The sequence below is a fragment of the Macaca nemestrina genome, chromosome 2 (assembly GCF_043159975.1).
Source record: "Macaca nemestrina isolate mMacNem1 chromosome 2, mMacNem.hap1, whole genome shotgun sequence".
NCBI lineage: Eukaryota > Metazoa > Chordata > Mammalia > Primates > Cercopithecidae > Macaca > Macaca nemestrina.
Genome location: NC_092126.1, coordinates 18,105,286 through 18,133,106, shown reverse-complemented (window position 1 = coordinate 18,133,106; position 27,821 = coordinate 18,105,286). Strand labels below are relative to the sequence as shown.

The window sequence follows — 27,821 nt, the reverse complement described above, 5'->3', positions numbered from 1 at the left end:
TGATGTTCCCCTTCCTGAGTCCAAGTGATCTCATTGTTCAGTTCTCACCTATGAGTGAGAACATGCGGTGTTTGGTTTTCTGTTCTTGCGATAGTTTGCTGAGAATGATGGTTTCCAACTGCATCCATGTCCCTACAAAGGGCACAAACTCATCCTTTTTGATGGCTGCATAGTATTCCATGGTGTATATGTGCCACATTTTCTTAATCCAGTCTGTCACTGATGGACATTTGGGTTGATTCCAAGTCTTTGCTATTGTGAATAGTGCCACAATGAACATATGTGTGCATGTGTCTTTATAGCAGCATGATTTCTAATCCTTTGGGTATATACCCAGTAATGGGATGGCTGGGTCATATGGTACTTCTAGTTCTAGATCCTTGAGGAATTGCCATACTGTTTTCCATAATGGTTGATAAGCTTTTTGATGTGCTGCTGGATTTGGTTTGCCAGTATTTTATTGAGGATTTTTGCATCGATATTCATCAGGGATATTGGTCTAAGATTCTCTTTTTTTTTTTGTTGTGTCTCTGCCAGGCTTTGGTATCAGGATGATGTTGGCCTCATAAAATGAGTTAGGGAGGATTCCCTCTTTTTCTATTGATTGGAATAGTTTCAGAAGGAATGGTACCAGTTCCTCCTTGTACCTCTGGTAGAATTCAGCTGTGAATCCATCTGGTCCTGGACTTTTTTTGGTTGGTAGGCTATTAATTATTGCCTCAATTTCAGAGCCTGCTATTGGTCTATTCAGGGATTCAACTTCTTCCTGGTTTAGTCTTGGGAGAGTGTAAGTGTCCCGGAAATTATCCATTTCTTCTAGATTTTCTAGTTTATTTGCGTAGAGGTGTTTATAGTAATCTCTGATGGTAGTTTGTATTTCTGTGGGGTCGGTGGTGATATCCCCTTTATCATTTTTTATTGCATCTATTTGATTCTTCTCTCTTTTCTTCTTTATTAGTCTTGCTAGTGGTCTATCAATTTTGTTGATCTTTGCAAAAAACCAACTCCTGGATTCATTGATTTTTTGGAGGGTTTTTTGTGTCTCTATCTCTTTCAGTTCTGCTGATCTTAGTTATTTCTTGCCTTCTGCTAGCTTTTGAATGTGTTTGCTCTTGCTTCTCTAGTTCTTTTAACTGTGATGTTAGACTGTCAATTTTAGATCTTTCCAGCTTTCTCTTGTGGGCATTTAGTGCTATAAATTTCCCTGTACACACTGCTTTAAATGTGTCCCAGAGATTCTGGTATGTTGTATCTTTGTTCTCATTGGTTTCAAAGAACATCTTTATTTCTGCCTTCATTTCATTACGTAGCCAGTAGTCATTCAGGAGCAGGTTGTTCAGTTTCCATGTAGTTGAGCTGTTTTGTTGAGTTTCTTAGTCCTGAGTTCTAGTTTGATTGCACTGTGGTCTAAGAGACAGTTTGTTATAATTTCTGTTCTTGTACATTTGCTGAGGAGTGCTTTACTTCCAATTATGTGGTCAATTTTGGAATAAGTGTGATGTGATGCTGAGAAGAATGTATATTCTGTTGATTTGGGGTGGAGAGTTCTGTAGATGTTTATTAGGTCCACTTGGTGCAGAGCTGAGTTCAATTCCTAGATATCCTTGTTAACTTTCTGTCTCATTGATCTGTCTAATGTTGACAGTGGGGTGTTGAAGTCTCCCATTATTATTGTATGGGAGTCTAAGTCTCTTTGTAAGTCTCTAAGGACTTGCTTTATGAATCTGGGTGCTCCTGTATTGGGTGCATGTATATTTAGGATAGTTAGCTCTTCCTGTTGAATTGATCCCTTTACCATTATGTAATGGCCTTCTTTGTCTCTTTTGATCTTTGATGGTTTAAAGTCTGTTTTATCAGAGACTAGAATTGCAACCCCTGCTTTTTTTTGTTGTTGTTCTCCATTTGCTTGGTAGATATTCCTCCATACCTTTATTTTGAGCCTATGTGTGTCTCTGCATGTGAGATGTGTCTCCTGAATACAGCAGACTGATGGGTCTTGACTCTTTATCCAGTTTGCCAGTCTATGTCTTTTAATTGGACCATTTAGTCCATTTACATTTAAGGTTAATATTGTTATATGTGAACTTGATCCTGCCATTATGGTATTAACTGGTTATTTTGCTCGTTAGTTGATGCAGTTTCTTCCTAGCCTTGATGGTCTTTACAGTTTGGCATGTGTTTGCAATGGCTGGTACTGGTTGTTCCTTTCTATGTTCAGTGCTTCCTTCAGGGTCTCTTGTAAGGCAGGCCTGGTGGTGACAAAATCTCTAAGCATTTGCTTATCTGTAAAGGATTTTATTTCTCCTTCACTTATGAAACTTAATTTGGCTGGATATGAAATTCCGGGTTGAAAAATCTTTTCTTTAAGAATGTTGAATATTGGCCCCCACTCTCTTCTGGCTTGGAGAGTTTCTGCCGAGAGATCTGCTGTTAGTCTGATGGGCTTCCCTTTGTGGGTAACCCGACTTTTCTCTCTGGCTGCCCTTAACAGTTTTTCCTTCATTTCAACTTTGGTGAATCTGACAATTATGTGTCTTGGAGTTGCTCTTCTTGAGGACTGTCTTTGTGGCGTTCTCTGTGTTTCCTGAATTTGAATGTTGGCCTGTCTTACTAGGTTGGGGAAGTTCTCCTGGATGATATCCTGAAGAGTGTTTTCCAACTCGGTTCCATTTTCCCCCTCACTTTCAGGCACCCCAATCAGACATAGATTTGGTCTTTTCACATAATCCCATACTTCTTGAAGTCTTTGTTCATTTCTTTTTCCTTTTTTTTCTTTAGACTTCTCTTCTCGCTTCATTACATTCATTTGATCCTCAATCGCTGATACTCTTTCTTCCAGTTGATCGAGTGGGTTACTGAAGCTTGTGCATTTGTCATGTATTTCTCGTGTCATGGTTTTTATCTCTGTCAGTTTGTTTATGGCTCTCTCTGCATTGATTATTCTAGTTATCCATTTTTCATTCTTTTTTCAAGATTTTTAGTTTCTTTGTACTGGGTACGTAATTCCTCCTTTAGCTCTGAGAAGTTTGATGGACTGAAGCCTTCTTCTCTCAACTCGTCAAAGTCATTCTCTGTACAGCTTTGATCTGTTGCTGGCGATGAGCTGCGTTCCTTTGGAGGGGGAGACACGCTCTTATTTTTTGAATTTCCAGCTTTTCTGTCCTGCTTTTTCCCCATCTTTGTGGTTTTATCTGCCTTTGGTCTTTGATGATGGTGATGTACTGATGGAGTTTTGGTGTGCGTGTCCTTCCTGTTTGTTAGTTTTCCTTCTAACAGTCAGGACTCTCAGCTGTAGATCTGTTGGAGATTGCTTGAGGTCCACTCCAGACCCTGTTTGCCTGGGTATCAGCAGCAGAGGCTGCAGAAGATAGAATATTGCTGAACAGCGAGTGTACCTGTCTGATTCTTGCTTTGGAAGCTTCGTCTCAAGGGTGTACCCTGCCGTGTGAGGTGTGGGGTGTCGGTCTGCCCCTAGTGGGGGATGTCTCCCAGTGAGGCTACTCAGGGGTCAGGGACCCACTTGAGCAGGCAGTCTGTCCATCCTCAGATCTCAACCTCTGTGTTGAGAGATCCACTGCTCTCTTCAAAGCTGTCAGATAGGGTCGTTTGCATCTGCAGAGGTTTCTGTGGCTTTTTTTTTATGTTTAGCTATGCCCTGTCCCCAGAGGTGGAGTCTACAGAGACCGGCAGGCCTCCTTGAGCTGCTGTGGGCTCCACCCAGTTCCAGCTTCCCAGTGGCTTTGTTTACCTACTTAAGCCTCAGCAGTGGCGGGTGCCCCTCCCCCAGCCTCCCTGCTGCCTTGCCGTTAGATAACAGACTGCTGTGCTAGTAATGAGGGAGGCTCCGGGGGCATGGGACCCTCCCGGCCAGGTGTGGGATATAATCTCCTGGTGTGCCCTTTGCTAAGACCCTTGGTAAAGCGCAGTATTGGGGTGAGAGTTACCTGATTTTCCAGGTGTTGTGTGTCTCAGTTCCCCTGGCTAGGAAAAGGGATTCCCTTCCCCCTTGCACTTCCCAGGTGAGGTGATGCCTTGCCTTGCTTCAGCTCTTGCTGGTCGGGCTGCAGCAGCTGACCAGCACCGATTGTCTGGCACTCCCTAGTGAGATGAACCCGGTACCTCAGTTGAAAATGCAGAAATCACCCGTCTTCTGTGTCGCTCAGGCTGGGAGCTGGAGACTGGAGCTGTTCCTATTCAGCCATCTTGCTCTGCCTCCCCCACAATCTTTGTTTTCTTCTACTCGACTTCCTTTCAGAGGTGCATTTTTACAACTTTCCAAATCTATTGTTCTCATTGACTTTCTGGGTTTGATACGACCTGAAAAACTCTCCTTTCTGAAATTTGTTAACCAGCTTCATGAATTTTATGGCAAGGACTGGAAGCACCAATTTAAAATCTAAATGGTACAATGATAACTTCAAATGAGTTTGATCAATTATTTTAGGAAATTCCAAAAACTGAAATTTCAAATATTGAAATGCAGGAACTTCCTCGCCCCTCCCTGGCTCTACAAATAATTAAAATGAAAAGTTTCCTCACAGGAAATATGTAAAATATGTTTGTTTTGTTTTGCTTTAGTGGAGGAAAAGAGTGTTAAGTCTAGAACTAATAATTTGGGGTTTTGTTTGTTTCCACAGAAATAATCAATGATTCCACATTAATGGAAACCATTTGTCCCAACCAAAATAGGCAAAAACACGGTTCCGTTCCAGTTTTACAATTTTTTTTTTCTTCATGCCACATCATGGTGATGCAGTGTCTAGACTTTTTGGAACAAGGGATGGAGTCTGGAATTTATTCTGTGGGTTTGAAAATGGTTATTCAGTGCTCCTACACATTCACATGTGAAAATCTAATGTTTTCAGAATATGTAAAAATCATCCAGCTGTTTATCAAATATATATATATGTATATATTCATTAATGCTATAAGTTCACTACTTACAGTGAACTTACACTACTTACAGTTTCACTACTTACAATGCTACTTACAGCATTGGTGAATATACAACGAAATATTGTATGGATTAATATATGTCATCTCATTGTACTGTGGTCCCCATTAGCCCCTATATCCGAAAAGTACAAAATAAAAAACTTGTGTTCATGAAATAATTATGGCAGATATGTTCTAGCTTTTGTGAGGCTCTAGTAAAACAAAAATAGCTTAAGGATATACATCTATTCTTGTTGTGGTTTTAATAAGTAATCTATGAGAATTTATCAAGTTAAAAGGGCAGAAGTGATTATCACAGGTTGTTCTCTTAGTCCTCTGCCATTTATTAACTGTATGAAAGGAAAGCAGTCTCTGAGGCACCCAGATCTAACCCGCGTTTGTGCAGGCGGTATTATTAAGTCTGACTGTAGTTCGTCTGTGCTCTGAAGAAAATCAAGCTATGAGCTTACAGAGAAAGTTCAGAGTTATTTGTCACCAATTACCTAAGGCTGGGAATTGAACTTACACATAGCTATAACCAATTCCTGTAAACACTTGTTCCTAATTTCACAAGACTGTCACTTCTTGAGGATTTACCTTAGAAAGTATATGTCTACCACAGAAGAACTGTAATACAAAAATTTTTATCCAGAGATAATAGTCTTAAGGGACATAAAACTCCATAGCACTGACTAGTTCACAGAAAAGCAAGTGGAAAGATTTTTTTTCATTAAAACATACCCACACATATAACACATTGAACTGAGCTAATCTCAATTATACTATTAAATCTCTACTGGTTATTTTAAGAAAAGAAACATAAAAATAAGTGGCCGGGCGCGGTGGCTCAAGCCTGTAATCCCAGCACTTTGGGAGGCCGAGATGGGCGGATCACGAGGTCAGGAGATCGAGACCATCCTGGCTAACACGGTGAAACCCCGTCTCTACTAAAAAATACAAAAAACTAGCCGGGCGCGGTGGCGGGCGCCTGTAGTCCCAGCTACTCCGGAGGCTGAGGCAGGAGAATGGCGTGAACCCGGGAGGCGGAGCTTGCAGTGAGCTGAGATCCGGCCACTGCACTCCAGCCTGGGCGGCAGAGCCAGACTCCGTCTCAAAAAAAAAAAAAAAAAAAAAATAACCTGTTCTTAATTTTCAACTTTTTAAAGTTCTGTTAGGTTTTCTGTGACAAAAGAAAAGCAAGTGGAAAGATTTTTTTTCATTAAAACATACCCACACATATAACACATTGAACTGAGCTAATCTCAATTATACTATTAAATCTCTACTGGTTATTTTAAGAAAAGAAACATAAAAATAAGTTACCAAGTATATAAGGTAGCTCGCCTAGAAGAAAATTAGGTTGTCTGACTATAAAGTGAAGGTTAAAAAAAAAAAAGTATGGAAAAAAAACCTAAAATTATCAATGGCACATGTTTCTATATTTCTTACTTAAATTATTAAAGGCCATTAAAACAAGTTAAAATCTATATTACATAGAAATTATCAGAAGGAAGATCTTAAGACCTTGTTTACTTCAAAAATAATGAAGTAGACTGAAAAGTGTGCTGAATAGTAGGTTAGAAGAACTGGGGGCCTGGCATGGTGGCTCACACATGTAATCTCAGCATTTTGGGAGGCAGAGGCCAGAGGATCCTTGAGGCCAGGAGTTCAAGACCAGTCTGGGCAAGACCCTGTCTCTACAAAATTAAAAATAAAAGGAAAAAACTTATCTAGGCATGGTGGCACATGCATATAGTCCCAGTTACTTGGGAGAGTGAGGCTGGAGGATCACTTGAGCCCAGTAGTTGGAGGTTACAGTGAGCTATGATTGTACCACTGTACAACAGCCTGGGCCACATGAGCAAGACTGCCTCTAAAACAAAAAGAAAACAAGGAAAGAAAAAAACAACAAAACTGGGGCTTATCTTCATTATGTAAGAATCTATATTTCTCCATCTGTAAAATAGATAAAGCATTTTGCTTGACTCTGTTGTTCTGAAGAGAATTTGAGTATGAATTGCATGACAGGCAGTTCAGTTTTGGTCATGTTTACAACTTTATTGAATGTGATGAAAGAAGTAAAGATACTCTGATTCCGTTTTACTAAAACAAAATGCAGATGGAGTTTTAAATAACTCAAGTGTCATTTGAAGAAGTTTAGCTAAGATTCACCTAAAATGCTACTTTATTATTATTATTATGTTCTGGGATACATGTACAGGAAGTGCAGGTTTGTTACATAGGCATATACATGCCATGGTGGTTTGCTGCACTCATCAACCCATCATCTACGTTAGGTATTTCTCCTAATGTTATCCTTTCCCTAGCCCCCTAGCCCTCTACAGGCTCCACTGTATGATGGTCCCCTCCCTGGGCCCAGGTGTTCTCATTGTTCAACTCCCACTTGTGAGTGAGAATATGTGGTGTTTAGTTTTCTGTTCTTGTGTTAGTTTGCTGAGAATGATGGTTTCCAGCTTTATCCATGTCCCTGCAAAGGACATGAACTCACTCTTTTTATGGCTGCATAGTATTCCATCGTGTATATGTGCCACATTTTCTTTATCCAGTCTATCATTGATGGTTGTTTGGGTTGGTTCCAAGTCTTTGTTATTGTGAACAGTGCTACAATAAACGTGTGTGTATATGTCTTTATAGTAGAATGATTTATAATCCTTTGGGTATATACCCAGTAATGGGATTGCTGGGTCAAATGGTATTTCTGGTTCTAGATCCCTGAGGAATTGCCACACTGTCTTCTGCAATGGTTGAACTAATTTACACTCCCACCAACAGTGTAAAGTGTTCCTATTTCTCCACATCCTCTCCAGCATCTGTTGTTTAATGACTTGTTAATGATCACCAGTCTAACTGGCATGAGGTGATATGTCATTGTGGTTTTGATTTGCATTTCTCTAATGATGGCGATGATGAGCTTTTATTTTCGTGTTTGTTGGCCACATAAATGTCTTCTTTTGAGAAGTGTGTATTCATATCCTTCACTCACTTTTTGATAAAGTTGTCTTTTTCTTGTAAATTTGTTTAAGTTACTTGTAGATTCTGGATATTAGCCCTTGGTCAGATGGATAGATTGCAAAAATTTGCTCCCATTCTGTAGGTTGCCTGTTGACTCTGATGATAGTTTCTTTTGCTGTGCAGAAGCTCTTTAGTTTAATTAGATTCCATTTGTCAATTTTGGCATTTGTTGCCATTGCTTTTGGCATTTTAGTCTTGAAGTCTTGGCCCATGCCTATGTCCTGGATGATACTGCCTAGGTTTTCTTCTAGGGTTTTTAAGGCTTTATGTCTTACATTTAAGTCTTTAATCCATCTTGAGTTAATTTTTGTATAAGGTGTAAGTAAGGGGTCCAGTTTCAGTTTTCTGCCTATGGCTAGCCGGTTTTCCCAACACCATTTATTAAATAAGGAATCCTTTCCCCATTGCTTGTTTTTGTCAGGTTTGTCAAAGATCAGACAGTTGTAGATGTGTGGCACATTTCTGAGGCCTCTCTTCTGTTCCATTGGTCTATATATCTGTTTTGGTACCAGTACCATGCTGTTTGGTTACTGTAGCCTTGTAGTGTAGTTTGAAGTCAGGTATTGTGATGCCTCCTGCTTTGTTCTTTTTGCTTAAGATTGTCTTGGCTATACAGGCTCTTTTTTGGTTCTATATGAAATTTAAAATAGTTTTTCTAATTCTGTGAAGAAAGTCAGTGGTAGCTTAATGGGAATAGCATTGAATCTATAAATTACTTTGGGCAGTATGTCTATTTTCACGATGTTGATTCTTACTATGCATGAGCATGGAATGTTTTTTCCATTTGTTTTTGTCCTCTCTCATTTCCTTGAGCAGTGGTTTGTAGTTTTCCTTGAAGTGGTCCTGCACATCCCTTGTAAGTTGTATTCCTAAGTACTTTATTCTCTTTGTAGCAATTGTGAATGGAAGTTCACTCATGATTTGGCTCTCTTGTCTGTCTATTATTGGTGTATAGAAATGCTTGTGATAGTTGCACATCGATTTTGTATCCTGAGACTGTGCTGAAGTTGCTCATCAGCTTAAGGATATTTTGGGCTGAGATGATGGGGTTTTCTAAATATACAATCATGTCATCTGCAAACAGAGACAATTGAACTTCCCCTCTTCCTAACTGAATGCCCTTTATTTCTTTCTCTTGCCTGATTGCCCTGACCAGAACTTCCAATACTATGTTGAATAGGAGTGGTGAGAGAGGGCATCATTGTCTTGTGCCTGTTTTCAAAGGGAATGCTTCCAGCTTTTGCCCATTCAGTATGACATTGAGTGTGGGTTTGTCATAAATAACTATTATTTTGATATGTTCCATCAATACCTAGTTTATTGAGAGTTTTTAGCTTGAAGGGCTGTTGAATTTTGTCAAAGACCTTTTCTGCATCTATTGAGATAATCATGTGGTTTTTGTCATTGGTTCTGTTTATGTGATGGCTTACATTTATTGATTTCTGTATGTTGAACCAGCCTTGCATCCCAGGGATGAAGCTAATTTGATTGTGGTGGATAAGCTTTTTAATATGCTGCTGGATTTGGTTTGCCAGTATTTTATTGAGGATTTTTGCATCGATGTTCATCAGGCATATTGGCCCGAAATTTTCATTTTTTTGTTGTGTCTCTGCCAGGTTTTGCTATCAGGATGATGTTGGCCTCATAAAATGAGTTAGGGAGGATTCCCTCTTTTTCTATTGTTTGGAATAGTTTCAGAAGGAATGGTATCAGCTCCTCTTTGTACCTCTGGTAGAATTCAGCTGTGAATTCATCTGGTCCTGGACCTTTTCTGTTGGTAGGCTATCAATTACTGCCTCAATTTCAGAACTTGCTGTTGGTCTATTCAGGGACTCGACTTCTTCCAGGTTTAATCTTGGGAGGGTGTATGTGTCCAGGAGTTTATCCATTTCTTCTAGATTTTCTAGTTTATTTGCATAGAGGTGTTTATGGTATTATCTGATTGTAGTTTGTATTTCCGTGGGATCAGTGGTAATATCCCCTTTATCATTTTTTATTGTGTCTATTTGATTCTTCTCTCTTCATTAGTCTGGCTAGTGGTCTATTTTGTTAATCTTTTCAAAAAAACAGTTCCCAGATTCATTGATTTTTTGAAGGGTTTTTTGTGTCTCTATCTCTCTATCTCTTTCAGTTCTGCTCTGATCTTAGTTATTTCTTGTCTTCTGCTAACTTTTTAATTTGTGTGCTCTTGCTTCTTTAGTTCTTTCAATTGTGATGTTAAGGTGTCGATTTTAGATCTTTCCTGCTTTATCCTGTGGGCAGTTAGTGCTATCATTTTCCCTCTAAACACTGCTTTAGCTGTGTCCCAGAGATTCTGGTACATTGTGTCTTTTTTCTCATTGGTTCAAAGAAGTTACTTATTTCTGCCTTAATTTCATTATTTACCCAGTAGTCATTCGGGAGCAAGTTGTTCAGTTTCCATGTAGTTGTGCAGTTTTGAGTGAGTTTCTTCATCCTGAGTTCTAATTTGATTGCACTGTGGTCTGAGAGACTGTTATTATTCCCATTCTTTTGCATTTGCTGAGGAGTGTTTTACTTCCAACTATGTGGTCCATTTTAGAATAAGTGTGATGGGGTGCTGAGAAGAATGTATATTCTGTTGGATTTGGGGGGAGAGTTCTGTAGACGTCTATTAGGTCCACTTGGTCCAGAGCTGAGTTCAAGTCCTAAATATCCCTGTTAATTTTCTGTCTCATTGATCTAATATTGAGAGTGGGGTGTTAAAGTCTCCCGCCATTATGGTGTGGGAGTCTGAGTCTCTTTGTAGGTCTCTAAGAACTTGCTTTAGTAATCTGGGTGCTCATGTATTGGGTGCATATATATTTAGGAAATTAGCTCTTCTTGTTGCATTGATCCCTTTACCACTATGTAATGCCCTTCTTTGTCTTTTTTGATCTTTGTTGTTTTAAAGTCTGTTTTATCAGAGACTAGGATTGCAACCCCTGCTTTTTTTTTTTTTTTTTTTTTTGGCTTTGTTTGCTTGGTAAACCTTCCTCCATCCCTTTATTTTGAGCCTATATGTGTCTTTATATGTGAGATGGGTCTCCTGAATATAGCACGCCGATGGGTCTGACTCTTTATCCAATTTCCCACTTCATGTCTTTTAATTGGGGCATTTAGCTTATTTACATTGAAGGTTAATATTGTTATGTGTGAATTTGATCCTGTCATTATGATGCTAGCTGGTTATTTTCCTCATTAGTTGCAGTTTTTTCATAGTGTTGATGGTCTTTACAATTTGGTATGGTTTTCCATGGCTGGTGCCAGTTTTTCCTTTCCATATTTAGTGCTTCCTTCAGGAGCTCTTGTAAGGCAGACTTGATGGTGACAAAATCCCTCAGCATTTGCTTGTCCGTAAAGGATTTTATTTTTCCTTTGCTTATGAAGCTTAGTTTGGCTGGGTATGAAATTCTGGGTTGAAAATTCTTTTAAGAAGGTTGAATATTGGCCACCACTCTCTTCTGGCTTGTAGGGTTTCTTCAGAGACATCCGCTGTTAGTCTGATGGGCTTCCCTTTGTGAGTAACCAGACCTTTCTCTCTGGCTGCCCTTAACATTTTTTTCTTCATTTTAACCTTGGTGAATCTGATGAATATATGTCTTGGGGTTGCTCTTCTTCAGGAATATCATTGTGGTGTTCTCTGTATTTCCTGAATTTGAATGTTGGCCTGTCTTGCTAGGTTGGAGAAGTTGTCCTGGATAATATCCTGAAGAGTGTTTTACAACTTCGTTCCATTCTCTCCGTCACTTTCCAGTACACCAATCAAACATTGGTCTGGTCTTTTCACATAGTCCCATATTTCTTGGAGGCTTTGTTCATTCCTTTTCATTCTTTTTTCTCTAATCTGGTCTTCATGCTTTATTTCGTTAAGTTGATCTTCAATCTCTTATATCCTTTCTTCCACTTGATCAATTTGGCTAATGATACTTGTCTATGCTTCATGAAGTTCCCGTGCTGTGTTTTTCAGCTCCATCAGGTCATTTATATTCTTTTCTAAACTGGTTATTCTAGTCAGCAATTCCTCTAGCCTTTTTTCAAGGTTCTTAGCTTCCTTTCATGGTGTTAGAATATGCTCCTTTAGCTCAGAGAAGTTTGCTATTACCCACCTTCTGAAGTCCACTTCTGTCAAGTCATCAAACTCATTCTTCGTCCTGTTTTGTTCTCTCACTGGTGCGGAGTTGTGATTCTTCGGAGAAGAAGAGGCATTCCAGTTTTTGGAATTTTCAGCCTTTTTGGAAATGGTTTTTCCTCAAATTCATGGATTTAGCTACCTTCAGTCTTTGATGCTGGTGACCTTCAGATGGGGTTTTTGTATGGACGTCCTTTTTGTTGATGTTGATGCTATTCCTTTCTGTTAGTTTTCCTTTTAACAGTCAAGCCCCTCTGCTGCAGGTCTGCTCGAGTCCCTGTTTGCCTGAGTATGACCAGCGGAGGCTGCAGAACAGCAAATATTGCTGCCTGTTCCTTCCTCTGGAAGCTTCGTCCCAGAGGGGCACCCGCCAGATGCCAGCTGGAGGTCTCCTGTATGAGGTGTCTGTCGATCCCTGTTCAGAGGTACTCCCAGTCAGGAGGCACGGGGGTCAGGGACCCACTTGAGGAGGCAGTCTGTCCCTTAGCAGAGCTCAAGCACCATCCTGGGAGATCAGCTGCTCTCTTCAGAACCAGCAGACAGGAATATTTAAGTCTGCTGAAACTGTACCCACAGCTGCCCATACCCACAGGTGCTCTGTCCCCTGTCCCAGGGAGATGGGAGTTTTATCTATAACCCCTAACTGGGGCTACTGCCTTTCTTTCAGAGATGCTCTGCCCAGAGAGGAGGAATCTAGAAAGGCAGTCTGGCTACAGTGACTTTGCAAAACTGCTGTGGACTCCACCCAGTTTGAACATCCCAGCAGCTTTGTTTACACTGCGAGGGGAAAACTGCCTACTCAAGCCTCAGTAATGGCAGACGTCCCTCTCCCCACCAAGCTCCAGCATCCCAAGTGAACTTCAGACTGCTGTGCTGGCAACAAGAATTTAAGCCGGTGGACCTTAGCTTGCTGGGCTCCATGAGGGTGGCACCCTGGCTTCAGCCCCCTTTCCAGGGGAGTAAATGGTTTGTCTCGCTGGCATTCCAGGTGCCACTGGGGTATGAAAAAAAAAAAAAAAACTGCAGCTAGCTCGGTGTCTGCCCAAATGGCTGCCCAGTTTTGTGCTCGAAACCCAGGGTCCTAGTGGTGTAGGCACCCGAGAGAATCTCCTGGTTTGCCGGTTGTGAAGACTGTGAGAAAAGCATAGTATCTGGGCCAGAATGCATGTTCCTTACAGCACAGTCCCTCAGGGCTTCCCTTGGCTAGGGGAGGGAGTTCCCCAACCCCTTATACTTCCTGGGTGAGGCGATGCCCCACCCTGCTTCAGCTCGCCTTCCTTGGGCTGCACCCACTGTCTAACCAGTCCTAGTGAGATAAGCTGGGTACCTCAGTTGGAAATACAGAAATCACCTGCCTTCTGCGTTGATCTTGCTGGGAGATGCAGACGAGAGCTGTTCCTATTCATCTGTCTTTCCAGCCACCCCCAGTGCTTCTTTTTAACCATACTACCTAGGAACTACAGTGTGGCAAGGAAAGTCCAAATCATGGAATAGATACTCATGTGAACTAGTGAACATTGCTGTATACGGCCACAAGTCATGTTTCTAATGACCTCTAATTCACAGTATTTCTTCTTAGAGATAGAGAGAGTGGAGTGGGGATGGATCCCAGTAGTATTCTACAGAGGGTGCTAGTGACATCCTCTTATGCAAAGGATGTACATAACTTACTGGGCAAGTTGCAAAGTTTAGAATTACTTTAGAACAGGAAATACTCAAATAGGTGAGGGTTTATCCTTTTACTAGTATATAGTAAACCTTGGAATACCATGACCAAAGGGTAGAACATGAACCACAAATGTATCAGTTCTGAACTTAATTAAATTTGTGGTTGATAAAAATATATTCTCACTTGCTATAAAACTGCTAGATTTTTGAAATTCAATTAAACATTTTCCAGAGTATATTTCTTAATTTTAAGCAAAACTAATAAATGATACCAAAAATCAAAACACACGTTTTAGAAATACTAGTTTATCCCCTTCAAATAGGCTGCTTCTGTAAAACATGATTTCTCAGAGTTTAATCAGATGTCAGTATCAAGTAGAAGATATGTTATGCAGCATTGCTTAAATACATTGGAACACAGAAAGCTTTACTTTCAGTATAGCTAGTGTTCCAAGGAATATATTGTAAAAAGTGCTAAATTAAAGGATATTTAGAACCTATATAAGAGGCAGGTTATCTACCTGAAATGGCCAGGGAACTGTTATCTACAACATACTCTATAGAGTAATCTTGTTGAAAAGGCAGATGCCGGCTGGGCGCAGTAGCGCACGGCTGTAATCCCAGCACTCTGGGAGGCCGAGGCAGGTGGATCACTTGAGGCCAGGAGTTTGAGACCAGCTTGGCCAATATGGCAAAACCCTGTCTCTACTAAAAATACAAACGTTAACCAGGTGTGGTGGCACACACCTGCACTCCCAGCTACTTGGGAGGCTGAAGCGTGAGAATCGCTTGAACCCTGGAGGCAGAGCTTTCAGTGAGCCAAGATCACGCCACTGCATTCCAACAGCAAGAAAGAAAAGATGGACTAGTGTTCAGATGCTTTCCTTGATTCAGAATCAGTATGTCTCTTAAATACTGAATATAGTAACATACACATACACAAAACAGTAATTTAGCTTTTTCATATTTATACATGAACTTAGTATTTGATCTCAGCAAATTTAGAATAAGGAGCTTTTGATTTTCTACCAAAAATTATGAATTGAGAAACCTTGAATTCATTTGATGATTCCAGTTTTGATGTTTTGATTCCATAGGAAATTCAATTCTTGAAGAGTAGAACTTTGAATTTGCAGGGTGGATATGTGTGTTATGAATATGGGTCATACTTTATGCTTATGTAACTGAACATGTAGTTTTACTGGGGCTCCCTTTCTTCATTGCAAAAATACAACTTATCCTCAATACACAATTTATTGAGTACTACAACTTAACAAACAATGATTAGGCTTCATTATTCATCGCAATAAGAAAAATTTGGTGGATTAAAGGTATTGGAAACGAAATTTTAACAGTGATACGAGAATGAAATGGGAGAAGGGAACAATAGAGATTTCAATATTATCTGTAATACTCTTTTATATTTAAAAAAGTGATGCAAAAATGAAAAAAATGACATTTGCCAGTAATGCGAATGTATCACATAGCTATTGCATTACTTTGCTTTTTTAAATTCAAAAAATAATATTACTAACAATTTATATGATCATTCATTCAACAAATACTTGTTGAGAGCCTACTGTGTGATAGGTGCTAGCAATAAAAGATAGTAAAAACGAGACATCATCCCTACTCTCCTGGAGTTTGTGTTTAGATGTGAAATGTTTGAGATCTTATTTAGAATGTGTAAAAGGACAAAGTGAGGAAATGGGGGTGAATTAACTCATATCGATAATTAAGAGGTAGGGCTAATGTGGGTGCTAAATTTAGTAAGAAAGGCCTTTCAATACTGAGAGGAGCTGCCTTATTTTTAGTGAAAATTGAGTTGGAAAAAAAAATACACACTGGCTATGGGCCCCACAGCCAAAGCAGTCTCATGTGGTATTTAATTTGCTCACTGGTTGCAGCTCAAAGTTCACATGCATTTTTCTTTGATTCTCTCTAGTATATGACTGCTGCTGCTCCTATGCAAGGGACCTACATTCCCCAGTACACGCCTGTGCCTCCGACAGCTGTTTCTATTGAAGTAAGTCTATCTCTGTCGAATAAAGAGGTTAGAATAAATAAATCTCAGTCGCATACACTGTAGTCCCCCCATAACCGTAGGAATCCTCACTTGCAATTTTTGTGCTACTCTAACATTCAGTATATGAAAGTATAAACATTTACTTGAATGTGGTTGTGTTTTGCTTTGCACATGCAATGAGGTCATCTGCTACAGAGGCACGACGGGAGTCTCTTGATGGGAGTCTCTTTCATATTTAGAGAAAATTCTAGAAACCAAATCACAACTCCAACAATTTTAATCACAAATACTTACAAAAGGAAAAAAGTTTGCAACTATGTGAATGAACTAGTTCTTTAATGCCTTGTTCCTCAAAGAGTGGTTCCTAGACCAGCATCATTGGTATCCTTTGAGAGCTTGTTAGAAATGCAGACTTGCTGGGCATGATGGCATGCACCTGTAATCCTAGCTACTTGAGAGGCTGAGACAGGAGGATCTCTTGAGACCAGAAGTTCGAGACCAGCCTGGGTGAAACAGGGAGACCCTGTCAGAAGGAAGAAAGAAAAGAAATGTCGGCTCTTAGGTACTATCCAGACCTACTGCATCTGAATTTGCATTTTAAGACGATCACTCAGTGATCCAAATGCACATTAAAAATTTGAGAGACACTGCACTAATGCACTGGTTCTCAAACTTTTCTGCACATTGAAATTATTTGGAGAGCTTTAAAAAATATTCCCACAGATTATGAATTTGACTGGAGTATAGACTGAACTTTTTTTTTTTTTTTTTTTTTTTTTTTTTGAGACAGAGTCTCACTCTGTTGCCTAAGCTGGAGTACAATGGCACAATCTCAGCTCACTGCAACCTCCACCTCCCAGGTTCAAGTGATTTTCCTGCCTCAGCCTCCCAAGTAGCTGGGATTACAGGTGCCCACCACCACGCTCCACTAGTTTTTTTTTGTTGTTGTTTTGTTTTTTGTATTTTTAGTAGAGACGAGGTTTCACCAGGTTGGCCAGGCTGGTCTTGAACTCCTGACCTCAGGTGATCCACCCGCCTCGGCCACCCAAAGTGCTGGGATTACAGGCATGAGCCACTGTGAACATCATATTTTTAAAATATGTACCCAAAGACTAGAAATCAGTGCTCTAGGTGATGAACCTGCACAGGTTTGCAGCTTCTTACAGACAAGAAAAGTTGTACAACTCTTATTGCTGTGAATATCATGAATGATGATGTCAGCTTGTCCTTAATGGAAGTTTTGCTGCATTCATTCTCTCTTTCCATTGGGATAAATCTATGCCCTCTACACATCATTCTACTGGACAGAGCCATAAACCACATAGAAATGGAGAGGGTACAGAGCTATGCCGATGGTGGTAAAACAGTTAGGTATGTATATTCTTTGCTCTGGTTCTAGCCATTACTTTTTGACTGCCCTTCTTTCCCCTCTCCTGATGCACATGTGCATTATGGTCACCTGCATTCCTTCTCATCAGCTGGGAATCCTCTGCAGTTGATGTCTTTGCTACTCTATTTGTTGGCAAGCAACTGCTATGTTGGTACCACTCCACATAAAAATCCACCAAGACTCTCAATCTCTGAGATTGAGGGAGACCTTTACAGACTAAATTGGATCTTCTCAAATGTTTTCTGGTTTTGGTGTGTGACAAATGTTTGTTCATACCAAGTTAACAGGGCACTGTTATGTAGCTTAGGAAATCAAGGAGTTCCAATTGTTAAATCTTTCATGTGTTCCAGACCTATAGGTCTCAAATCTTAAACAGTTTTGTCTTTTCAGAATTTCAAGAATATATGATTAAATTCCATGTTCTTTGCTATATTTAGCTATCAAAAAGCACCTATGCCATGAGAAAATAGGCACTTTAAGTGTAAACTTCTGCCACATATTTTCATTTCTGTGTACACGAAAAACATATACTTATATATAAAATTTGACCATTTTGATGATTGAGACATTTAACAGTGTGGCTTATTGGAAACAGTCTAATTATAGTTATATTTAGGGATTAAAAAGAAATATTTCACTGAGAAAAATATAAATATACTGATACATTGCCTTGAACCAGTGATTATAAGGAAAAGCATTAATTAAAACACTTATTGAACATTTATCAATATCTATAAAGTAAAGGTAGTAGGAGGTGTCAAAAAATAAATAATAGCAAGTAGTGAATTAGGAAAGAAAATATTGAATAAATATAGAGAGAATTTTCAAATTCTAAAGAAGAAATTTAGGGAATCTCAGTGACAGATTACTTGACATCACTGCAGGTATCCAGGACTACAAATAAAACCAGGAAAATTTATCAAGATAGGTGCTCTTCTTAGGCCTAGTAACAACCAAATACAATCACCTATGCCTCTCTGGAATCCAAAATTATATTCTTGATTGTGACGAATTCCAGAAATTCACTCTTGCCAGCATCTGTGAGAAACAAAAAAATAGAAAGGGTGAAGGAAAAGCAAACCAAAATTAAGGACAAGTTTTTTTGTTGTTTTCTTAAAACTTCTTGGTGACTTTCAGTTCATATACCAGAAAACAAAGCAAAACAAAACAAATTACTGAAGAGAAAACCTACTTGATAGCATCCTTTGAAAAGATTTCCAAACTTTGATGTATATTTTTATTAAGATCAGTTTCCATTATTATCCCAAAGGATATAGACATGATATGGTAAAATATGCCAGGAAAATAATGTTTGAACATACAAGTTTTTGTAAGAATCCTGAATGAGCATAAATTATTATTTCTTGTGGATAAATGTGCAAACCTGGTTTAAAAGTTCCAAGTATAGGCAAAATTATTTTCTGACCACTTAACTACTTCAACAACTTCTAATGGCAAGGTTTCTTGGTGCCACATTAGGGTGAATTACTTAGCCCTTATCTAAATGTGCTCTCTGGGTGTCCTCTGAGTACCTATTGTGACTTCATGTAGCTGAGAGCATCTCTACTTAAGCCAAATAGAAGAGGGGTACTTACCGCCTATCTAGAGAGGGCCCTTTGCTGCAAGTAAGGCTTTTATGTTCTTATTTGCCTCCTTAGGGTGTTGTTGCTGATACCTCTCCCCAGACAGTGGCACCTTCATCCCAGGACACCAGTGGTCAGCAGCAACAGATAGCAGTGGACACATCCAACGAACATGCACCTGCATATTCTTACCAACAGTCTAAGTAAGTCTGGGCTGTGCTAAGCTCTTTTCCTTGAGATCAGCCATCTTGACATCACTCTCTCAATGTTGTATCTGTTAGCTTTTGATGAAATACAAACCATCCCAAACTTAGCAACAAGCATTTATTTAGCTCATGATTATGTGGGTTTGAAATTTGGGCTAACTTTGGGTGGATGGTTCTTCTGATCTTGAGAGGAATGAAACATCTAGGAACAGCTGCTGATTATCTATGCGTCTCTGCTTCTGGGTGTTGCTAGCTGTTGGATGTGTGATGGAAGTGACCGGGCCATATGCTTCTGATCCTCCAGCAGGCTAATTCACATGGAAATCTCAGAATTTCAAGAATAGTAAAGAACAAGCCCAAATGTACAAGCACTCTTCAATTCTGTTTATAGCTAATTTTCTTTTTTTTTTTTTTTTTTTTTTTTTTTTTTTTTGAGAAGAGGTCTCGCTTTGTCACCCAGGCTGGAGTGCAGTGGCTGGATCTCAGCTCACTGCAAGCTCCGCCTCCCGGGTTCACGCCATTCTCCTGCCTCAGCCTCCCGAGTAGCTGGGACTACAGGCGCCAGCCACCTCGCCCGGCTAGTTTTTTGTATTTTTTAGTAGAGACGGGGTTTCACCAGGTTCGCCAGGATGGTCTGGATCTCCTGACCTTGTGATCCACCTGTCTCGGCCTCCCAAAGTGCTGGGATTACAGGCTTGAGCCACCGCGCCCGGCCTATAGCTAATTTTCTAATATGTCATTAGCCAAAGCAAGTCACTTGGCCAAACAGTCAGTGTAGCAGTTCACTTTGAAATTGCTTGATATAGAGAGAGGCATTGCAGCCATTTAAAAAAATCTACCATATTTATTATTGGAAAAATTATACTATTCCTAACCTGAAACTGAATAGAGAGCCTGCATTTTAGTCTCGGTCTCCTTACTCTTAAATGAAGACAGCAACACTCCCCCTTGTAGGGTTGCTTTGAATACACAGTTAAATGTCCATGAAAAAGGGTATTAAGATATTAAGTAATAGAAAATATGGTCTTATTCAGGAATAAAATTGGCAAGGATTTTCAGAATTACTCTTGAAAATCCTTAAATCACCCATAATGCAAAGTACATTTGGCTTTGTGTTGAGTAAACATTTGGCAAACTTTCGTAAAGTTTGAGGGCTGTTTATTGAAACCAAAACAATTTACAAAAGGAAAGTCTTTATACAGGTGTCTTGGCATGCAAACTATTCAACTTTGTAGATAGCAATAAAATCCCTGATCAATAGAGAATCCCTAGACAAATCCTGCCTATCTACAGAGTGCTGCTCCATTATTTAAAATAATAAATTTTCTTCTTAAAGAAAAAGTTTATTCTGATATTTGTTAAAACATTAAGAAATACTTTATTTATTAGGTTGCTACAAAAGTAATTGTGGTTTTTGCCATTAAGAACTATAGGTATTAGGCTGGGCATGGTGGCTCACACCTATAATCCCAGCACTATGGGAAGCCAAAGCGGGCGGATCATGAGGTCAGGAGATAGAGACCATCCTGGCTAACATGATGAAACCCCGTCTCTACTAAAAATACAGAAAACTTAGCTGGGCATGGTGGTAGGCACCTGTAGTCCCAGCTACTTGGTGGGGCTGAGGCAGGAGAATGGCATGAACCTGGGAGATGGAGCTTGCAGTGAGCAGAGATCGTGCCACTGCACTCCAGCCTGGGCAACAGAGTGAGACTCCATCTCAAAAAAAATAAAATTAAATTAAAAAATAGGTATTAAAATGATTGCAATAGGGGAAGAGAGAACATGCTCAATTCAGAATACAGCAAAGACACCTGGGGATTTGTAGCCAACAAGCCGAGTGAGGGGGTCAGTGAGTGGAGAATTACTAAGAGAAGACATCAAGAACAGGAGAATTACTGCTAAACTAACTTGACAGGCTTTTTGCTGAAGGCAGAGCAAGGAATGATAACATCAAATGTAGGGGATGAGAAAAGTGATCAGATATTGAGGGTGGTCATATCAACCATAGGCTATTCTCTTTAAACTGACTTAGTAAGATTCTTGCTAAAACTAGACTATAAAGAACTGACAAGAATGGGGGCAAAAGTCTATGCCTACTCAAGATGGGGACTCAGACATGCCTGACTAAAAGTTGAGCAAGAAGAGAATCTTTGTCACTTTTAAACCTCAATATACGTTGTTTATTAGATTCATCAAAGCAATTATGTGTGGTTCAGATCTAAAGTCAGCTTTACAAATTAAATTTGCTCAGAATATGACTTAACCTTACAAATATAAGGTATTACGATTGCCATTATTAATATCAATAATGACTTTCAGAAAAGATTGTTACTGAGTAAAGCAGCATGTTATTAATTTACTGTGTGAATCACTTTTATGTGCAAAACTAATACTGTGGTAGACTCTGGAACTCCAGTCCAAGCATATTGAAAATTTTTTTCAGCCTGGTCAATGGGTTATATGTGAGAAAAGAAGCAGATGTTGGCTACGTGTAAAGCATAGCAAGAGACATTGGTGGGAGATGAGAAATACTGTGGATAATGGGAAATTTTATGTGACTGTTTGACTGAGCCACAGGGTGCCCAGATATTTGGCCAAACAATATTTCTGGGTATGTCTGTGAAGGTGATTTTGGATGAGATTAATATTTGAATCAGTTAAAGCAGATTTTCCTCCCCCCTGTGGAAGGCTTCTATCCAATCAGTTGAAGCCCTTAATAGAGCAAAAAGATTGAAGTTCTCATGAATGAGTAAGAAGGAACTCCTGCAGCTTGACTGCTAGAGCTAGAACACTGGTCTTTTCCTGCCTTTGGACTTGAACAAAAATATTGGCTCTTCTTAGATCTTGAGCCTGCCAGCTATAGAACTAGAATTTACACCAACTCTTTCAGTTCTCAGACTCAAACTAGAATTACACTATTAACTCTCCTGGGTCTCCAGTCTGCCAACTGAAGATCATTGCAGATCATCAGATTTCTCAGTCTTAATAATTGTGCAAGCCAGTTTATTTTTGAAAATCTCTGTATCTCTCCTCTTTCTCCCTCTCTCATATGTGTATGTGTGTGTATATATATATGTACATGCACACACATACAGTAACTTCTGAAATTGGTTTTCTGATCTGATTATATTTAAAACTAATGACTATTTCTAGTAGCAAAGAGAGCATTTATATTCCATGACATGATCTGGCAATGGAAATATGCAAAATATCTCAATTAGATACTCCTAATCAACCATTTATAAGAAGCAAGGAGATGGGTGACTATGTATATGACATTTTCAAACATTTTTGTGAAATTAATGAATATGATTGTCTGATTGCTCCTAATGTCACTAGACATAGTGGGGAAAGAAGAAGATGCATTCAGGGATTCAATTTTCAGCTTAAACACAGTATAAATGACTTGAAGGCTTCTATGGCTGCCTTGAAAAAGCCCTTTATTTCCTGGAGCCACATGGCTAAGATTGCTGAAAATCAAACCCAGAATCTCATCCTATGACAGGCTGAGTTACAATAGAGGTTGAACTCCTAATTTCCTGAGTATCTCCTGTTAAAGTGAAGGCATTGATTGGGAAAGAGTGGGATCTTGTAATTGTCATGGATATATGGGGGAAAAAATCTAATCAAGCTGGGGACAGTGAGTCCCTAAATATGATGAGTATTCTTTGCCAGTGGAAGAAGCCTCCCCATGCCCAGTGACAGTGGCTTCTCCACTACAATTGGGAGTGATTTTTAACCCTGCATTGCCTGAAAAAACTGGAATGGCCTCCTCTGAGTCAGTTGTCATGTAAGACAAAGCTGAGTCCTCTTAGGACTCACCTCCGCCACCCCTCTTCACTTCTAGATCTATAACTAGGCTCAAGTCTAGCAAGCCCTTAAAGGTGAGATGCAAAATATCACCTATAAGGAGGTGCACTACACTTCAGAAGAACTACTTAGATTTTTTTACTTTATATAGACAGAAATTCATGGAACATGTGTGGAAATGGATATCAAGGATGTGAGATAATAATGGAACATAACGTTGGATCAGCCCAAAGTAATTGACATGGGCTCACTAAGCATAGATTCTGCAATTAATGTTGCAACTCAAGAAGTTATAAAGACTCTAATAGCTTAGCTTAGCTGGTTGACTAAAACATGGGTCAAGAGATGACCCACAGTGAGCTAGTTGGAAATGCTAGCCCTACAGGAAGAGATTCAAAGGCTTAGAGAGATTTTAATATTAGAGTGGGTTTATCATTTAAGATCTACTCACCTACAGTGGGAGGGTCCAGAAGACATTTCACCACAACTGTAAGAAATACATGTGTGAGGGGAGCCTTGGCATCCTTGAATAACTCTGTAATTGCTCTTCTCTGTAGCCCAGAACTTACAGTGGGAACTATAGTCACTGAATTGGGAAACCTAAATGCAATTAGAGTGATTGGTCCCTGAGTGACTGGAGCCAGGTGGCAACATTCCATCACCAAAAGTGAGGGTGGCATGGTTACTGTAGAGGACAAAAGAGTTAAAACAGCAATCAGAATTGTGTGGCTCATGCAGACTTATGACATTGGCTGGTTGATTGTGGTGTTCCTAGAAGTGAAATACATAGAAAGTCTGCCAAGTTCTTATTTGGCTTATATAAGCAGAAAAGTTCTAGGTCAGGTGAATAAATGTCTAACTTGAATCATAGAGAGAGAGAGATTCATGGCACTTCAATCAATTCCCAGACTTGAGCCAGTTTACAGACCCAGAATCCATTGACTGAAAAGGAGATTGGGTTTCCTCAAAGAAAGACACTGATAAACTATCAAAGATGTATACTGTTAATTTTTCTCTCAGCCTTCCCAAAAGGGACCTATTGCCTCTGACCAAAGAAAAGAAAAAAAAAAATCAGATCTTTCAGAGTCTATTGGACAACTGACATTAATTCCAAGAGACCTAAAATGGCACCATAGTGCACCAGAGTATAGACATACAGACGTCAGGTGATCAATGGAGTTTTAGCTCAGGTCCTTCTCACAGTGGATTCCATTAATCCCCAAGCCTATCTTGTGGTTGTTTCTTTAGTTCTAGAATGCTCAGTAACTTGCAGAGTCCCCACATTGGTTCCCTCACTTGCAGAATAAGGACCTTTATGGTGGAACAGGCAAAATGGAAGACACAGGAACTGCTTCTACATAGGAAAGTAGTAAACCAAATTCAATAATGCATTTCCAGAGGACTGCAAAAATTAGTGCTACTATCAAGAACTTGAAACATGCAGTGTCGCTTTCCATTATAACTCCATTTAACTTGCCCATTTAGTCTGTGCAAAAGACAGATGGAACTTAGAGAAGGACAGTAGGTTATTGTAAGCATATTGCATTAGTCTGTTTTCATGCTGCCGATAAAGACATACCCGAGACTGGGTATAAAAAAAGGATTAATTGGACTTACAGTTCCACATGGCTGGGGAGGCCTCAGAATCATGGCGGGAGGTGAAAGGCAGTTCTTATATGGCTGCAACAAGAGAAAATCAAGAAGATGTGAAAGCGGAAACCCCAGATAAAACCATCAGATCTCATGAGATCCATTCACTACCATGAGAACAGTATGGAGGAAACCACCCCCACGATTCAAATTCTCTCTCACTGGGTGCCTCCCACAACACATGGAAATTATGGAAGTACAATTCAAGATGAGATCTGGGTGGAGACACAGAGCCAAACAGTATCACATACCCAGGTGGCGATTTCAATGACAGTGGCTGTATCAAATGTGGTTTCATTGCTTGTGCAAATTAACACACCCCTTGGAACCTGTTAGGCATGTGTTGATCTGGCACATTCCTTTGTTTCTCCATTACTGTCAATAAGACCCACCAGAAACAGTTTTCAACTTTCAAGGCCACCAATATACCTCCAATATCCTACCTCAGGAGTATATTAGCCTAGGCCGTAATTTAGTTTGCATGGATCTTGATCGTCTCTCCCTTCCACAGGATATCATACTGACCCATTATATTCATGACACTATGCTGATTAGACTTAATGAGCAAGAAGTAATAACTACTCTAGATTTATTAGTAGAGCATTTGTGTGTCTGAGATTGGTAAATAAATTCAACAAAAATTCAAGGAACTTCTGTCAGTGATTTCTAGAGGTCCAGTGTGGTAGGTTTGTGAAAATACATCCCTAAGGATGAAATATAAGTTTAATCTTGTTGCATCTAGTATCTCCTATCACTAAAAAAAGCACAATGCTGAGTGGCTTCTTTGGATTTTAGAGGCAGTATATGGGTATGTGACTCTCACTCATCTATTGAGTGACACAAAGAACTGCTAGTTTTAAATGGGACTCAGAATAAGAGAAGGTTTCACAACAGGTCCAGGCTGTGATGGAAGCTGCTCTGTCGCTTGAGTCATATAATTCAGGAGATCCAATGGTGTTTGAAGTGTCAGTTGCAAATAGGGATGCTGTTTGGAGGTTCTGACAGGCTCTTATAGGTAAACTGCAGTGAAGGCCCTTAGGATTTTGGAGCAAAGCCTTGCCATCTCTATCAATAACTACTTTCCTTTTGAGAAATAGCTCTTGGCTTGCTACTGGGCCTCAACAGAAACTGAACACTTAACTATGCACAATCAAGTTACCATGTGAACTGAGCTACCTGTCATGAACTGGGTGTTATCTGACTCACCAAGCCATAAAGATGGACATGGAAGTGGTATATACATGATGAGGCTTGAGCAGACCCTGAAGGCACAGAAAGCTACATGCAAAAGTGGCCCAAATATCCATGTTTCCCACTCCCGCTATCCTGCCTCTTCAGGCCTAGCTTATAGGTGGCTCTGCATGATATGCAGGTACAACCAACAGTGGGCAGCTGAGGCACTGTAGTCTCTTTCTGGGCCATTCGTGAAGGACATTGGTGAAGTGAAATCCTTTCATCGAGTAGAACTTATATCAGTGCATCTGGCTGTTCACTTTGCTTGAAAGGAAAAATGGCCAGAAGTATGATTATATACTTAATGATGGGCTATATCCAAGAGTTTGATTGGATGGTCAGGGACTTGGAAAGAACGTGATTGGGAAATTGGCGACAAAGACATTTGTGGAAAAGGTATGTGAAAATCTTATGAATAATAAATAGAAGATGTTGATAGTCCATGTAAATGTCCATCATAGGATCACCTCCACAGAGAATTTTCATAATCAAGATATAAGATGAATATGTGTCTGTGAATATGAGTCAGCCTCTTTCCTCAGCCATTCCTGTCATTGTCCAATGGACTCATGAACAAAATGGCCATGGTTACGGAGATGAAGATTATGAGTGAGATGAGCAACATGGACTTTTGTTCACCAAGGAAAACCTGGCATAGGCATTGCTGAGTGCCCAATCTGCCAGCAACATATCCCTGATATGGCACCATTCCCTGAGGTGATCAGCCAGCTAATTGGTACTAGGATGATTACATTGAACTACTTCCATCATGAAAGGGGCAATATCTTATTCTTACTAGACAACAAACTGACTTTGGATGTGGAATTGCCTTTCCTATACATGTTTCTGCCAAAACTACCATCAGTGAACTTAAAGAATGCTTTATCCACCATCATGTTATTCTACATGACATTGCTTCTGATCAAGGAACTCATTTCACAGCAAATAAGGCATGGCAATGGGCTACGCTCATAAAATTCACTGATCTTGCTATGTTCCCCACCACCATGAAGCAGCTGGCTTGACGACAGTGGAATGTCCTTTTGAAGACTCAATTACAATGCTAGCTAACTGGCAATACTATGCAGGGATGGGTGAAGGATTTCTGAAAGGCTGTATGTATGTGCTTCGAATGAGTACCCAATATATACATGGTGCTGTTCTCCTATAGCCAGGTTTCATGGGTCCAGAAATTAAAAGGTAAAAATGAGAGGGGCACCACTCACTAATACCCTTAGTGACTCACCAGCAAAATTTTTGCTTCCTGTACCCATGACATTATGTTCTGCTGGCCAAGAGACCTCAGTTGCTAAGGGAGGAATGCTTCCACCAGGAGAGACAACAATAATTCTACTGAACTAGAAGTTAATACTGCCGCTCAGCCACTTTGGACTCCTCATGTTTCCAAATCAACAAGCAAATAAGGGAGTTACTGTGCTGGCTGGAGTGATTAATGCTGACTAACAAAGGGAAATTGGACTACTACTCTACCATGGAGGTAAGGAAGGGAATATCTGGAATACAGGAGATCCCTCAGTGTGTCTCTTAGTATTACCATGCCCTGTGATTAAGGTAAATGGAAAATTACAACACAATCCAAACAGGACTACTCAATCCAATGGCCTAGATTGTTCAGGAATGGAGGTTTGGGTCACCCCACCAAAGAAGCATGACCAGCTGAAGTACTTGCTGAAGGCAAAGGGAACATAGAATGGATAGTGAAAGAAGATTATTTTAAATATCAGCTATAACCAGCTACAGCAATAAAGACTGTAATTGCCATCAATATCTCCTTACCTTTTCATGAATACATTTGTGTGTGTATGTTTATATATTAACATATATATTAAGCAAATATCTTTTCTTACTCTCTTATGTATAATTGTATATTGACTTCATATCATAGTATTTAAGTATTGTTCATTTTACATCAGTATTTAAGTTACAGAATATCAAAGAGGAGAGTAAACGTCACTCAAAGACTTTACCTCTATTTCTGTGAAAGGGGTTAGTGTGTTTTCAGTCATATGTAGGATAATTGTGTCCTGTTATAATGAATCACGTCCTTGTTATTGTCTTTAAAGATTAAATATGGTTTGTGAAGATGCATATGAACGCCAAGTTGACAAGAAGTTCACTTGTGATAGTTAATTTT

General features: G+C 39.7%; 1 protein-coding gene, 1 long non-coding RNA gene and 1 pseudogene across 16 annotated transcripts in view; 2 read left to right on the top strand and 1 right to left on the bottom strand.

Moving 5' to 3' along the window:
- LOC105470974 (RNA binding motif single stranded interacting protein 3) overlaps positions 1–27,821 on the top strand; it is a 1,471,638-nt gene that overhangs the window by 1,427,005 nt on the left and 16,812 nt on the right. For 8 of the 13 annotated variants that reach the window (XM_071090773.1, XM_071090775.1, XM_071090774.1 and 5 more), the window contains 2 exons: positions 15,711–15,791; positions 18,840–18,967. In XM_071090773.1, the coding sequence (XP_070946874.1) occupies positions 15,711–15,791; positions 18,840–18,967 (209 nt within the window). Of the gene's footprint in view, positions 1–15,710; positions 15,792–18,839; positions 18,972–27,821 lie in introns of those variants that run through there. The other 5 variants (XM_071090772.1, XM_071090779.1, XM_024789415.2 and 2 more) reach the window with 1 other exon arrangement.
- The window catches only part of LOC105470973 (uncharacterized), a 93,307-nt gene continuing 81,608 nt past the window's right edge, over positions 16,123–27,821 (bottom strand). For 2 of the 3 annotated variants that reach the window (XR_011619594.1, XR_011619593.1), the window contains exons 3-6: positions 24,401–24,463; positions 23,235–23,270; positions 18,149–18,219; positions 16,123–16,314 (exon numbers count right to left, since the gene is read on the bottom strand). This is a non-coding gene — a long non-coding RNA (uncharacterized lncRNA). The remainder of the gene's footprint in view (positions 16,315–18,148; positions 18,220–23,234; positions 23,271–24,400; positions 24,464–27,821) is intronic. The other variant, XR_011619595.1, reaches the window with a different exon arrangement.
- On the top strand, positions 16,310–18,154 carry LOC105470972 (uncharacterized; annotated as a pseudogene).